The sequence below is a fragment of the Euprymna scolopes genome, chromosome 2 (assembly GCF_053919585.1).
Source record: "Euprymna scolopes isolate OS-2025 chromosome 2, ASM5391958v1, whole genome shotgun sequence".
NCBI classification, from domain to species: Eukaryota; Metazoa; Mollusca; class Cephalopoda; order Sepiida; family Sepiolidae; genus Euprymna; species Euprymna scolopes.
The window spans coordinates 66,055,254-66,069,634 of record NC_136483.1 but is presented as its reverse complement, the minus strand read 5'-3'; the positions used below and the strand labels follow the sequence as shown (position 1 = coordinate 66,069,634).

General features: G+C 34.9%; 1 protein-coding gene across 2 annotated transcripts in view; it reads right to left on the bottom strand.

The window, feature by feature from the left end:
• The window catches only part of LOC145291850 (uncharacterized), a 69,721-nt gene extending 65,508 nt beyond the window's left edge, over positions 1-4,213 (bottom strand). For both annotated transcript variants that reach the window (XM_080137722.1, XM_080137723.1), the window contains exon 1: positions 4,157-4,213. In XM_080137722.1, coding sequence (XP_079993848.1) covers positions 4,157-4,173 — 17 coding nt within the window. In that variant the 5' untranslated portion in view covers positions 4,174-4,213. The remainder of the gene's footprint in view (positions 1-4,156) is intronic.
• Positions 4,214-14,381: the final 10,168 nt, after the last annotated feature.

The following is a 14,381-nucleotide window of genomic DNA, read 5'->3' as shown; positions in this document are numbered from 1 at the left end:
TTGTGTGTGTTTGTTTCGCGTTACCAAATTGTTGTAGTAATTAGGTCCGATTAGATCCCTTTTCCATCCACAAATAAATTAAAAAAAATCAAATATGCAAAATAAATAACACAAATTAACAAGTAGCAACAAATTTTTAGTGTCCAAAAATCGTGTCTTGGCAGTCATGAATGTAACAGTTATTTTTAGAATGTTCGTTGGATCAAAAAAAAAAAAAAAGAAAGAAAAAAGAAGAGAATGACTTTTGCATTCTTAATGATACATATTTTTTTTTTTAATTACATTTTCATCCACAACAAGGCACATTGCCACTTTGATGTAGGGGGCTACTATCAGGGACATAAGCTACAGGGGTACTATGTTGGGAGTTGGGTAGCAAGATGTCGGTTCACGTTACACTTGAACTTCTGCATGTCAGTACAGTTGGGGAAGCAGGAACCCGGAAGAGAATTCCAAAGTCTAGCGGTTCTGGGGAAGAAATATGCTTATTTCTTTTGTGTGGAATGAGAAAGTAAATGTTTCTGTGCACGGTTGAATGTCTGCATTAATCTCTGTGTGAATAAGTGCGTTTCATCATGCTGGCAAAAGGAAGTAGCAATGAAGATGTTGACAAGAGAAAGAGGATGAGAACCGTTCGTTTAGTGTTTATATATATTTTTTGAGAGACTCCCAGGCAAGCTGGGAAAAAGGTTTGAAAATTAAGTCTTTCTTTAAGTGTTAATTGGTTAAAAACTGCAGACTATGTCCGCCAAAAAAAAAAACATTTAACATTTTTCTTCCCCACAGAATTTGTGTGCGCATATTTTGTGAAATCTTTGTGCCTCTGAAATTTATTAATTTCGTTTTTGCGCGCGCGATTGGATTTTTATTTATTGTAAAACAAGAAATGAATGCATTTTTTTTAAATGTGCTTAACCGCACACTATATATGTCTTTTTAATAATATTTCAAGCCAAAGGTGAGACTTTTACTGCTATATTTCACTCGAATAATGATTGACCAAAAACATCTTATATTCTCACTTTTTTATGTTTTGTGGTGTTCAAAACAAATTTAGTCCGTTTTATTGAATGTAAAATAAAGAATGTTTATATGCAATTTAAATCTTGTCCTTCCTCCTCCAATATTGAGTAAAAATTACGATGAATTAATTTCATTTTATTAGTATTTTTTGTTATGGGTGTCGAAAATTAGTGTCATTCTCTAAACAACAACTATTAAACATAAAACATTCCTTGGACTTTTGGCTAAGTGTAGTATCTGTTTTGATATAGATTGTGCTTCCATTTTGTTAAACGGATGTTCTTGCCTTCCTACTAGGGTAGAGTTCGACATAAGGTCATTTTAGCAGTTCTGCAGTTTAATATCCACAAGTAAATTTAGAAAGCCATTTTTAAGATAGGGAGAGAGGTGTGAGAAATTTCATTTACAACGCCATGTTTCTTTGTTTTAAGCCGCCTATGCACAATTCTAGTAGGCAGTTTGTGATTGGTTAGTTTGTATGAACCAAGTTAATTACTTGGCACCTTTTTTATAATCTTCTTTTCCTTTTGAGTCCACGATGAACACTCGGCATGAAAGGACTCACCAAAGAACAGCTCTGAGAAGAATGCCTTATCGAGAACGGAGCCGCCACAATTTCTTCACGTTATATCACCTAAATGTTTGGTGAAATAAAGGACTTAAATCTCTACAAGCAGAGACACCTTTAAATGTGCCGAAGATATCCTAATTAGAGGATGGCGTCTTTTGAACATTTTCATCATGTTTATATCAACTAAATATTTTAACTTTCCTCAATTCAATTAGAGTCCCAAGAGACTCGATTTATGCCTAATTAAAGGCACCAAGATTCTTGCCAAGAACACCATGAATTACCATGGATCCTTTCAAAGAAAATATGAACAACCACTCCACCATAAGGACTTAAACTACCAGCTCTCTATTTGAGAGGTAAAAGTGGCACACCGTTTTGCAATGGACTATACTAGGATCAATAACTTTTCTTTGCTGTTATAATTGAATAAATTTTTAGTTTAAAGGTATAGCTTTTGTAATTTGTTGATTTATTTGCCTCTGCCAGGAAGTATTGAGTCTGTGAGATTCATTTCTCATAGAGGTTTTTGGTAACTCTTAACGACCCTGGTGTTTAACTGCCCTCATGGGGAGGCAAAGTAAATAGGGCCTTTTACGTTGTGCAGACGGAACTCTCCTAATGTAAAAACAATTAATTACTAAGGCTATGACAACACCATATTTTTTTCATTATTTTGACTCTCGAGTGTGTATCCATCGATGCCTTATATGCTTTTATATAGTGATCTATGTGGTTCTCGGTTAATTAACCGTGTTGGATATATACTCGAGTGTTAAAACAATAAGAATATGCTGTTATCATAGCCCTCTTGCCTTTTTTTTTAAATTTTTTTTTTTTATGTGGTGAACATCCAACAGAAAAAAAAGGTAAATGTTTACTTTAACTACAACAGAACACCGACCAATAAAATTTGTTTTTTTTTAAGGTTTTCAGGGTCGCTGACAACGAATCTGATATTCAAATCCGTCGCAAATTTACCGTTTGCATGGTATTAATCCCTGAACCCTCGCACTATTTTGTGCCAACTCACCGCCATCGTTTATGCTATTCTTACATGATGCTGCGTTCACGTTCAGACGCGCGTAGTAAGGTGACTTGTCACATCGCGGAAGAATTTTTAAGCAGACATTTGAAATAAGTTTTATTTTTCTGTGTTACGACCACTGGCGGTTTACAAAAGCATTTTTATTTTTCGTTTTTTTTTAGGGGGGGGGGGGTATTCATTCAATTATAGAACTAGTACAACAGGCGCTTTCTGCAGTTTAATTTACCGTTTTTCCGAAAGTAACGCCCCCCCCCCCCCCACCAATTTACAGTAGGTAACGCGAACGCGCTGACATACACCGCCCTACCCCACAATGTAAATAGAATTTTTGTGAAAAATTAAACAGTTCTTCTGCTCGGTGTATGTCGGCGCGTTACTTACGATAAAAACGGTAAATTAAACTGCAGAAGCACCTGTTAAATGTTGTACATTGAATACCCCCCCTAAAAAAAAAACGAAAAATAAAAATGCTTTTGTAAATCGCTCGTAAAAACTTAATTTTTTAGATCCATTAAAAAAGCATAAAAAACTACGCAACTCAGAAAAATGAACCCGATTTTTTTCTTTCTGAAAACTTGTTATTTCAAATGTCTAAAAAATTCTTCCGCGATGTGACAAGTCACCTTACTAGGCTCGTACATGCGCGAACGCATCAATGATGCGTCCCATCATGTAAGAATAGCATAAACGATGGCGGTGAGTTGGTACAAAATAGTGCGAGGGTTCAGGGGTTAATACCACGCAAACGGTAAATTTGCGACGGGTTTGAATATCAGATTCGTTGTCAGCGACCCTGAAAACCTTAAAAAAAAACATTTAATTAGTCGGTGTTCAGTTGTAGTTAAACATTTACCGCAAAAACGGGCACTATGGACTGCAACAAAACATTAAAAAGAATTTCTTTCATCGATCGATATCAGACTGAAGATTTTTAATTTTTGTTTTAATCTAGAGTGTCCCTTTTGGGAATGCTTGATTTTTTCCACATAATAAAATAAAATAAATAAAAATTAACGAACTTGTCCCAAACTTTGTCCTCATGAGAGGCAAGTAAATATCAAAGACGGAAGTGCGAGTAGTAACTTGACTGTTTTAGGAATTAGTGTAAAAAAAAACGCTTTCTGTAAAAAAAAGTTTTTATGTAGTTTCCTATTTTTTTTTATATCATAAAAGAAACGATCGGGAGTTTACTGACAATAAAAACACCTGATCATTTGTTAAAACTATCAGATACTTAAATAAAAAAGAAAAAATATTACAAATATTAATCTTTTAAAATCATACAAGTAGAGGCAGGGTTCACTTTTTTCGCGTTAAAAAAAAACTGAAATGAATCTGACACTTTATCTTAATTTCATTCAATGATGACTAAATTTACATAACATTTTTTTTCTTTTACTGATTAACAATTGTACAAACACACGAATAATTAAAAAGAAATATATACATATGTTCTTTTAAATAAGAAAACAAAAAAAAATTAAATTTAAATAAGAAAACAAAAAAAAATTTACCGATTGCCTCCCGACATTTTTCGACGGACTCCGATGAAAAGTGAAACTAAATTTCAGCTGAAAAAAAAAGTTAAAAAAAAGAATGATAGCCTAAGCTTCGTAAAAATACCGTTTGACTTGAACAGTAAAAATGGTACTTGTATAGAATTAGACTTATTACAAAAAAAAAAAAAAAAAAAAAGCATACAGAAAAATCTGGGTTTGTATTACTGTACACATAAATTCGAAAAAGTTGTCAAAAAACAAATATATAACAAATAAATGTTATCAAAGGCCAGATAAGTTACTTTTCTACCAAACTGGATATATTTTTTGTGTTTTTATTCAATGTAACATGTTTATTCAGCTCGAAAAACATGCAGTTGCAGTGTTTACTGATGTATTGGAAATTCAAAATGGCGCCCGACTCTCTCTTTAACACGGTAAGTTTGGGAAAAGGTGTTATAAATAATAAACTAGACAAAATAATATTAAAAAAACACCGAATATATGTTAACTTATGTCATACCGTGTTAAAGAGAGAGTCGGGCGCCATTTTGAATTTTCCAATACATCGGTAAACACTGCATGTTTTTCGAGCTGAATAAACATGGTACATTGAATAAAAACACAAAAACTATATCCAGTTTGGTAGAAAAGTAACTTATCTTTCCTTTGATAACATTTATTTGTTATATATTTGTTTTTTGACAACTTTTTCGAATCTATGTGTTACAAACCCAAAAATCTTTATGATATACGTATCAACACGGAACGAAGCTGTCATATTCCAAAATTTACGTAAATTAAGTATTTTTTAAACTAAAAAAATAAAATTTTACGATATCTTTTTTCGCAATTTTAATACTAAATGTATCCATTCTAAGACCGGTTTTGATCTCGATAGTTCAAATTGAGTTGTCTCCTTATTTATTTAACATAGCCGACTAAAATCCTACATCTTGCTTCGTCATAAAATTTGATTTTCTTAGTTAAAAAAACGGTACTTGTACAGTTTAATCAAGACATTCAAAAATGAAAATATCGAAAAAAGGTTATATTGTACGTGTCCGTTTTGGACTGAAGATCTCAAAAAAAAATTCATTTAATTTGATCAAGTAGTTTTTATTTTACAGCAGAAAAACACGTTTATATGATAACGCGTTGAAGTCAGCCATTATGAAATTTGTTGAACACGCCACGGGAAGATAACTCCAGTTAAAGCACCGACACTCCCTCCCCATCTTTATTACTAGCTTTTCTTCCTAAAAATCGAACCTTTTGTTCGGTATCATAACAAATTGTCTTTTCGCTGTAAAATAAAAACTACTTGATGAAATAATGTAAAAAAAATTTTTCGGAGAAATTCGTTCCATAACGAATACGTACAATATAACCTTTTTTGTGATATTTTCATTTTTTTTAATGCCTTGATTAAACTATACAAGCATCAAAAAACAACTACATAATCAATTTACATGATTTTTGGAATGACATCTTCGCATCGTGACGAGTACGTACTTTGAGTTTTTATCTTTTTTTAAACCCTCTCAGTCATCAAGTGGTGCAGGATGGGGTGGGGGTAGCCCCTTTCGCCTGTGTAGTTAGTTTGTTGCAGAGGGACTAAAGGCATACAGGTACCATTCGATGGTACAACTGTAGACACAAGGCAAAGAGGTAACGGCAATAACAAAGAAGGATGACAAAGATGATGAGAGTCAAGTCTGGTTTTGAGAGGCTCCTAGCTATTTTTGAATTGTCTCTCGATTAGAAACCCCTCTTCTTACACCTGTTTTTATTTTTAGTATTTCGTGAATGTTACCTAAGATTAATTGAACCCTTGCTTTAGGAGGTAGAATTAGGTGGGGTGTGAGTCGGCGGCATTCACCAATTCGTAGTCGGAATCTTGTTTTTAGAGATCATGGTTGCAGGTATAGGGATGTCTATAAGTCGAAAGTGGTAGAGTATCACTGGGACCGTTAAAGGTAAATTTAATGAGATTACTAACTTACAGAAGGGTCCTATCGAGTCACATCCATATCCATACAAATTTAAAAGGCGTGACCAACTTCAGGAAAATAACAACATTCGAATAAGAACTCTAGATCGTTGTATTGGGATAACATAACACCATTTATTAACCTGTTTAAGAAAAAGTAATTCAAATTATTTCAACATCAAGATTTTTTGCAACAAGTGTTCATTAGACAGTCCTTGTCAATGAGTGTCTCGTAGAAAAGGCAAAAGTTCATGATTACAGATTTTCATGTTAAGAGGGAAAAGCATGGTTATTTTCTGGAGGGAAAATAAAATCATTGATTGCTTAAGTGTTATGTGTGTGTATGTGTGTGTATGTGTGTGTATGTGTTTGATATGTGTGGAAACAGCAGTGCGAACTGGTTGAAAAAAATTAATCCTCGTTCGATATAGTACTTTCCATGAGAATTTAGGTGTACAATACGCGCAAAGTCATGTTAGTGGTTTTACGTCGCACGACAACAGAGTCAAGCAACAATGTTGTTATTCGTCGAACTGCATCCCAGACTGGTTTGATTTATGCACGCAAAAGCTTACATAGCCGAGTTCCAGAATGTTCCAGACTATGTTTTGTATTGCTGCACACGAAGCGTAACATAGTCCGTTTATCGCATGTGTGCGGATGGGCACAACGTTGTGTCTTTACTCTTACTTCATATGCATGTGTGTTGAAAATGGTGATAGCTATTAGAATGTTTCTTCCAGAGATTTGTTCCGGCCAAATAATAAAGTGGTCACTACAAGGAAACAAAAGCAGCGACCTTTTCTCCCTTCAATAAAATTGGGACTAAATTAATTTAGTTTTTGGGTCTAGTTTTTATTTGCTCCCTTTTTATTTGCTCCCTTTTTATTTACTCCACTTTTATCACTCCTTTGTTTTGCCCTTTTTTGCTTCCATTTAGTGTTTCCCACATATAGAGTTTGATGAAAAAATCAAATCCCATCAGTACATCATAGAGATTTTTCTGTATTTTCTCATAACGTAATTATTTTCATTGCATCAATCAACTGTTGCAGCTATTAGAGAAAAATTATCCGCCAGTTTGTTGTGTTGTGTTAGCTCATTAGTCTCGTTTTGTAAACAAAACTCACTGGTCAGCAGAGACAGACACTAGACCGACACTCTTGGAAATATGTCACGACCACATATGCTAAAATATAGCTACAACTTTTTAAAAACACAAAACTCAATTTTTTGCAACAAAACAAAAGAACAGACTTTTTATTTTGGGATACATAATAAAATATATACAGGCAATAAATGCCGCAGATATTTTTGCCTGTAAAAATCCAGCCTGAAATTAAATACATCTTTGTTCTTCAGCACCATCATCTGTGATTGCAATGGCTTTCCATGAAGTCAGTAGTTTCACAGCAAATTTTCAGTCTTGAAGTTCAGAGCACTCACATCCTGACTTGATTCTCATCAAGTTGGTGGACCCAGTCGCTGTGGGAGTCATGGGTAACAGCAGTAATTTGTTTTTTTAATTTTTTTTACATGGAGGTCACCCCTTATCAAGCCCCAGAAGCCACTCGGGGATAAGGGTTATTGCGTGTACAGTAATCAATGGGATAATATCGTAGTAATCGTTAGTATTGGAGATTTGATAAAGTGTCTTACTTAAGGGTGCAGTTTATCAGGAATTTGTTTATGCTGGGCTTGAAGACATCCAAGTTGTAGTCAGGTGGGAAATAGGCACATGGAACAGAGTTCCACAGGCGTGTAGTTCTAAGAAAGAAGCTTTGTTCAGGGAATCTACGTTTTGATTTAGGCACAGATAAAGAGTGGGGAAAATTATTGATAGTGGTTTTAGCTAGAAAGGTGTTTTTTGTGAAAGATTGGCGAGGAGGGACCAGAGATTGGAGCTCAGACGAGTACTTGCCATGAAAATAATGATAAAACAAAGACAGGCTCGCAACGTCTCTTCTGTGGGAGAGAGGTTGCAGGGAAGAGAAAAGGCCATCCCCCACTAAGCCACAAAGTCTATTTTTTACTCTGTCAAGGCAGGATAGGCTGTTTTTAGCAGCTCCTACCCAGATATGGTAGCAGTACTCCATCCTTGGACGTACTTGACTTTTATACAGATAGAGAATTGCATCAGCAGTGAGATATGCCCTGGAGCGGTAGAAGGATTCTATTATTTTTCCAGCGACCTTGGCAACAGACTTGATGTACGTGTTCCATTTCAGATCAGGAGTAAAGATCAATCCCAGAAGCTTGTCAAAACCAACCCAAGATGAGAGCCATCCATTTCAAGTGATGCCAGATGGGAATCAAGCAAACACTCAACAAACTATTAATGCGAGTCACAAAGTATTTGTGTGCAATACACATTCTACTCTCTACTGCTACCTGCCTCCTGGAACTTCTCACAGCCTGCCACTCCAGTTCCTGAACATGTTTCAGCTCACTTCCAGCACCTCCAGCTCACTCCTGTAGCTTCTAGCAACTTCAGCTTAGTCTTGTAGAATCCAGCTCACTCCCTGCGGCCCCAGCTTGTTCCTGCAGTTCTAACATTTCCAGTCACTTGTAAGTGTTCCAATGCCCACTTATGTCCAACTAACTATTTCAGCACCCACTGACGTCTAATCACCAGTTCCAGTGCCCACTAATGTCAAGTTACCAATTCTAGTGCCCGCTGATATCCAGCAATATGTCCCAGTGTACACTGACGTCCAACTATCCGTTTCAGTGTCCACCAAAGTTCAGCTACCAGTTTTCAGTCCATTGATGTCCACCAGTGCCCACTGATGTCCAGCTACCAGTCCCAGCACACGTCAACATCCAATACCCATGTCGATGTCTAAATACCAGTTTCCAGCATCAGATCCTGTCTATATGACTCAGATCAACCTGAGACATTGCCGTTACTTCCTTGCATTGTGTCTACTTTATTAGTTGTATAGTTGATTAGCACCTTCACACTTTTCAAACCTCTGCAACAGTAGCTTTATTTGGAAGAAGAAGGCCATTGTGTGACCCCCCCCCCTCCCTCTGCACATGCTTTTCCTTCATTACTCTTTGAAAATATTGTTGTTAGGATTTACTTGACGGCCCATGAGAGCAGAGTTAGACATAAGGTCAGTTTTTAATGGGAATTAGAACATAAAATTTAAATTACCTCAGTTTAGAAAGATTTCTCCTTCACTAACTGAAGACAGAAAGGATGAAGTGTACCTTGTTCATAGCCAACAAGTTTATGGACTGTGCTAAAATAATAATATTATTATTTAAAAACCAATTCTAAACATAGATGAGAGGGACAGAGTAGAGGCTTTGTTAACTACAGGATGTCTCAAAAATGTACTCACACTTCGAATGATGATAAAACCTTTATTTATGAACAAAGAATAAAATGGAATACATAAGATAAATAAGATGAATAATTGAAGAATTATGTTTACAAATATTCGAATTGCTGACCAACCAACGCTGATAACGCACATCAAGGGGTTTGCAAACGTCACAAAACATATCATTAGAAATATTGCGACATTATCCTTCAATTTGAATGCATCAATTGTTCTTAGTTTTGTGTCGTAAATTTACTTTTTTAGATATCCCCACAAAAAGAAGTCCATGGGCATCAAGTTTAGGGAACACACAAGGTATTTAATAGTAACCCTTAGTCCAATCCATGTGTCTGTACTTTCACCAAACAATTTTATGAACAAAACTCTGCCATACTTTGTGGAAGATGTGAGAATAATTACAAAGGCTTGCGGGGTCTGTTCCGAAGTAAAACCTAGGTTCCTTAAGATGGCACCTCAGATTCTCATAAAAGCAAGTCAGCCATTTGAAAGAATAAGTGTGGACTTCAAAGGACCATTACCTTCAAATTCTCACAACCGATACATACTGACAGTCGTTAACAAATACTCTCGCTTTTCTCTGTGCCAATGTTTCAGCTGCAACTGTCCAGAAACGCCTAATTAGCTTAATTCTCCATATTTGGAAATCCTTCTTTTGTACATTCTGATCATGGAACAGATTTCATGTCGGATGAACTAAGGGAATTCTTGTTTCTTGAGGCATTGCTACTAGTCGAATGACTGCTTTCAATCCTCAAGGTAACGGACAAGTGGAAAGATATAACAATATCAGCTGGCAAATGGTGAACCTGGCTCTACAGTTGAGAAACCTCCATATTACAAATTGGGAAAGAGTACTAGATGTAGCCCTCCACAGCATTTGTTCATTGCTTTCCACCTCCACTAATTGTACTCCCCACGGACGTCTCTTTAATTTTTAAAGGAAATCAGTTACTGGATATTCCATGCTCATTTGGCTAACAAACACTAAATCTGTCTTTTTAAAGCGACATGTACGTGGAAGCAAATATGAGCCTCTCGTCGAGGCCATAAACATACTTGAAGTTAATCCTAACCATGCTCATGTTCATTTCAATAATGGATAAGAGACGATAGTGTCCCTACACAATTTACTTGGTTCATGTAAATGACACTCTGCTGTTCCTTCTCAGTTTCAATAAATAAGAAAGAACAGCAGAGTGTGTTGATTACATGAACCATGTAAGTTGTCCAAAATAATGTTTTTATAAGTTTTTTAAGATAAACATCTGAAGAGTATGTGACTAAATATGCAGCAATAACATAATTTTGCAGACTTGTTAGTCACAATAAGAAACGATATTGTAATGGATACCTTTTGAAAAGTAATAAATAACGAATTGAGAAAAATTGATATTTGAAACTACTATATTATATATGCTCTGGAACCAAATAAAACGACATTCATTGAGCTTGGATTTTTTTCAAAATTTATATAAATAAAATCTTTTTGATTATAAAAAACTTTATTTATGAGAAAATTTTCAATCCATAACGATTGATATATACAAACCGAGTATGTTTCAAGTAAATGATTCACAGCTTGTCATGGGCGGGTACTGACTGGATAGTCAGTTGATATCAGGGACGGTGCGCACACAGAGATCAGGGTGATGTCTGTCCTGTGTGATAAGAATGTCAACAGTCATTATGATTGCTGTGGGAGTGAGATTGTCCTATTGAAGAAGCTGAAACTAGATAGCGAAGCTGATGGTATAAATGTGCAGTTCCTCGGGGGCATTCCCTTTCCAAAATATAATGCATCCCATTCCAGTTTCCCTAATGTTGCTCTATTCGGGTGGTCTGGTATCCCTAAGGGCTGTAGCAATGACGTTGAAGCTGGTAAGCTCCATGCAGATGAGGGCTGTTCGCCGTTCATGGCGGTTGGTGTTCGCCATATCTTGGAGGGTGCGGATGTTCTATCCACATACTTAAAAGGGTGTTGTTGTTGTTGTTGTTGTTGTTACGACGGCATTAATAGGATATCTGTCAGTTACGGAAAACTATCAAGACGGGTTTGCCGTACTGATGCTGTATCGGGATGTTTGTTAGTTTAAAAAAGAACAGTCGTTTAAAGTTAAAACATATAAATATAGTATAGAGATGTTTGTTAGTTTCATATTTATAAATATGGTATAGAAGTGTTTAGAAGATAAAAAACGTCGATAAAGTTAAAATATATAAATACTGTATCGGCATGTTTGTTAATTAAAAAAAGCTATAAAACTTAGAATATATAAATAAGGATGTTTATTATTTTAAAAGGCAGTCTTTAAAACTTAGAGAATATAAATACGATATAAGGATGTGTGTTAGTTTAAAAAAACAGTCGTTAAAAGCTAAAACATATGAATATTATATGAGAATGTTTGTTAATAAGAGAAAAAGTAGTTAAACGTAATGATTCACACACACACACACACACACACACACACACAAATATGCATATAATAAATTTAAAAAAAAACATTATAAACCTATAAGGAAGGTATACAAAATTTTAATTATCTGACAAGAAGTACAAATAAACAAGAAAAACTTTATTCCATGGAGTTTTGAAAAATGCAATTCTTCTCATCAGAGGAAAGAAGTTTGCAAAGTGTACAATAAATTTTGCAGGTTAATGCATTAAGGATACATATTCATTAAGGATAACTACAAATATGAAGTTAATCATACTTGTATCAAAAAAGTTATTTATCAGTTAGTGAGAGTTTATAGGGATTCAATGAGATTAAGAAGCAAGAAATAGGAAAAAGGGAGAAAAAGGATATGGTAACACTCCAATGAGAAAGACGGTAAAATCCAGAACAGGATAAATCCGAAACGAGTCCACTGAAAATCCATTGGCAATCCATAAGAAAACAGAATTATAAATGTCCAGGGTAAATTACAGCTTCCAGAAAAAAATATCAGATCATGGAGAAGTGAAGTTCCAATTTTATTTTTATATAAAACGCTTTTTAAAAAAGTAACAGATAAGACAAATGGAAATGTTAAGGTGGAGATTCAAATTGAAACTGAAAAATGGGGTGGTAAGAAAAAGAGAGAGGAAAAATGAAAAAAGGGACATAAGAACAGAGAAGAAAAGAAGAAAGAATATTAAGAAGTCGAAAAAAAAGAGGGGAGAAAGAGAGATAGACATAGTTGAGAGAGAAGGAGAGTAAGAAAGGGGGAAAGGAGGCAAATAGAGAATAATCTTTCTAAATCTATTTTTAGAACAGATAAATAGAGGTCAGTTAAGGTCAATTTGACCGAGACAGGAACATAATTGAATAAAGATGATGATTTATTTATTCTACATTTGGAAAGAAGTTAAAATGAGTCAGGGGTTTACGGATCATAAGTAATGGTTTCATAATTTAATGCATACACGTATATACATATACAAATGTATGATGAGATATTTTTCAGTTCCACTTCTCGCAGATTGTTTTATTTCTGTTGCAGTTTCCTTGTGGCGTCTGGGAAGTGACAAAATAAATGCAACCGGAAAGCTAATTAATTAGTGTGTAATCATTCCGCCTAACAGGGACAGTTCTCCAAGAGAGAAAATAAGTCATTATTTATGACTGTTACAAACATACACCATTCACTACTAATTCTTGCAATAACACTAGCACCTGCTCCACCCTGTGCTGCAATGGTATCACCACAGTAACAAAACTTCTAAATAACCTCAAGCGATTTTTCCATATTTAAGTTTTCACTCATCTTCATTGTTTTATATTTATTGTATGTAAACTAGTTATAATCTCTTAACCTTTTTGTAATTCGGCCATACTTCTTGTGTACCAAGTGCTTACAAGTACCACGGAAAATTGGGCTGCATCAGACTCCCTTTCCACAAACTGAACAGAGAGACTTTCCTCATTTTGAGAGCTTTCCAATATTACAATCACAGATCATCACTTTTGTCTCGTAACATTCACTTCCAGAGTATTACTTTAAAATTTAACAAACAGGTCTTCCAGTGTTTTACAGACAATTACTATATCATTAGCATACAGCAACCTATACAAAACTCCCTGGACAATCCATATTATTTGGGTTCTTTTGATTAATGTTCTTATCTTCAGTGTTATTTTCACAACATTTCAGTCAATTAAACCTCTGACCTGCTTTAGATGTATCTTGCCAAACTCAGGAATTTGCATGGAATTCCAAATGGAACCTTTTGTTTAATCCACACGGGTAGCATGCTCTCATTTCGCAGCAATTACTTCATATATAATATTTTGATTGTAGAAATTCCCTTCTGGACTAGATTACCGTAGATTTGCAATAACAAATGCAACATACAAATTTATTATGTCTAAACTATTATCCACCATCTTATGTAACTTTAGAACGCCATTTTACACACATTTATTCATTATAATAAAATCCTACATTACATCCTCACGATCATCAATATCTTTAGAGAAAGTAGTTCCTATTTTTCCTTCTAAATTCAGTCCTCCCACCGCTCCAGTCAAGACTGGGAAGATATATACACATTATGACTATATTGCACTGGCACCCTTCTTAACTGGATCATACACTCATCTTTCCACTTCCCAATTCAAAAAATAATTTCTCACTATTAGAATTCCAGCTATTCTCATTGACTGAGAACATAATAATCTATTATTCCAGAATAAACACCTTCTAACAAAAAGCAAACATGTCAGACTTTTATAAATATGGCCACTCTCTCTCTCTACACAAAACAATAGTTTTATGAATGTTAAGCCAAATACAAAATTATAAAATGCTCATAATCATAAAGTTACGTATTTATACCCTCAGATTTACGTACAACTACTCCCCCCTACAAAAAATAAACAATCTGTGAAGCAAAATACATAAAATTTAC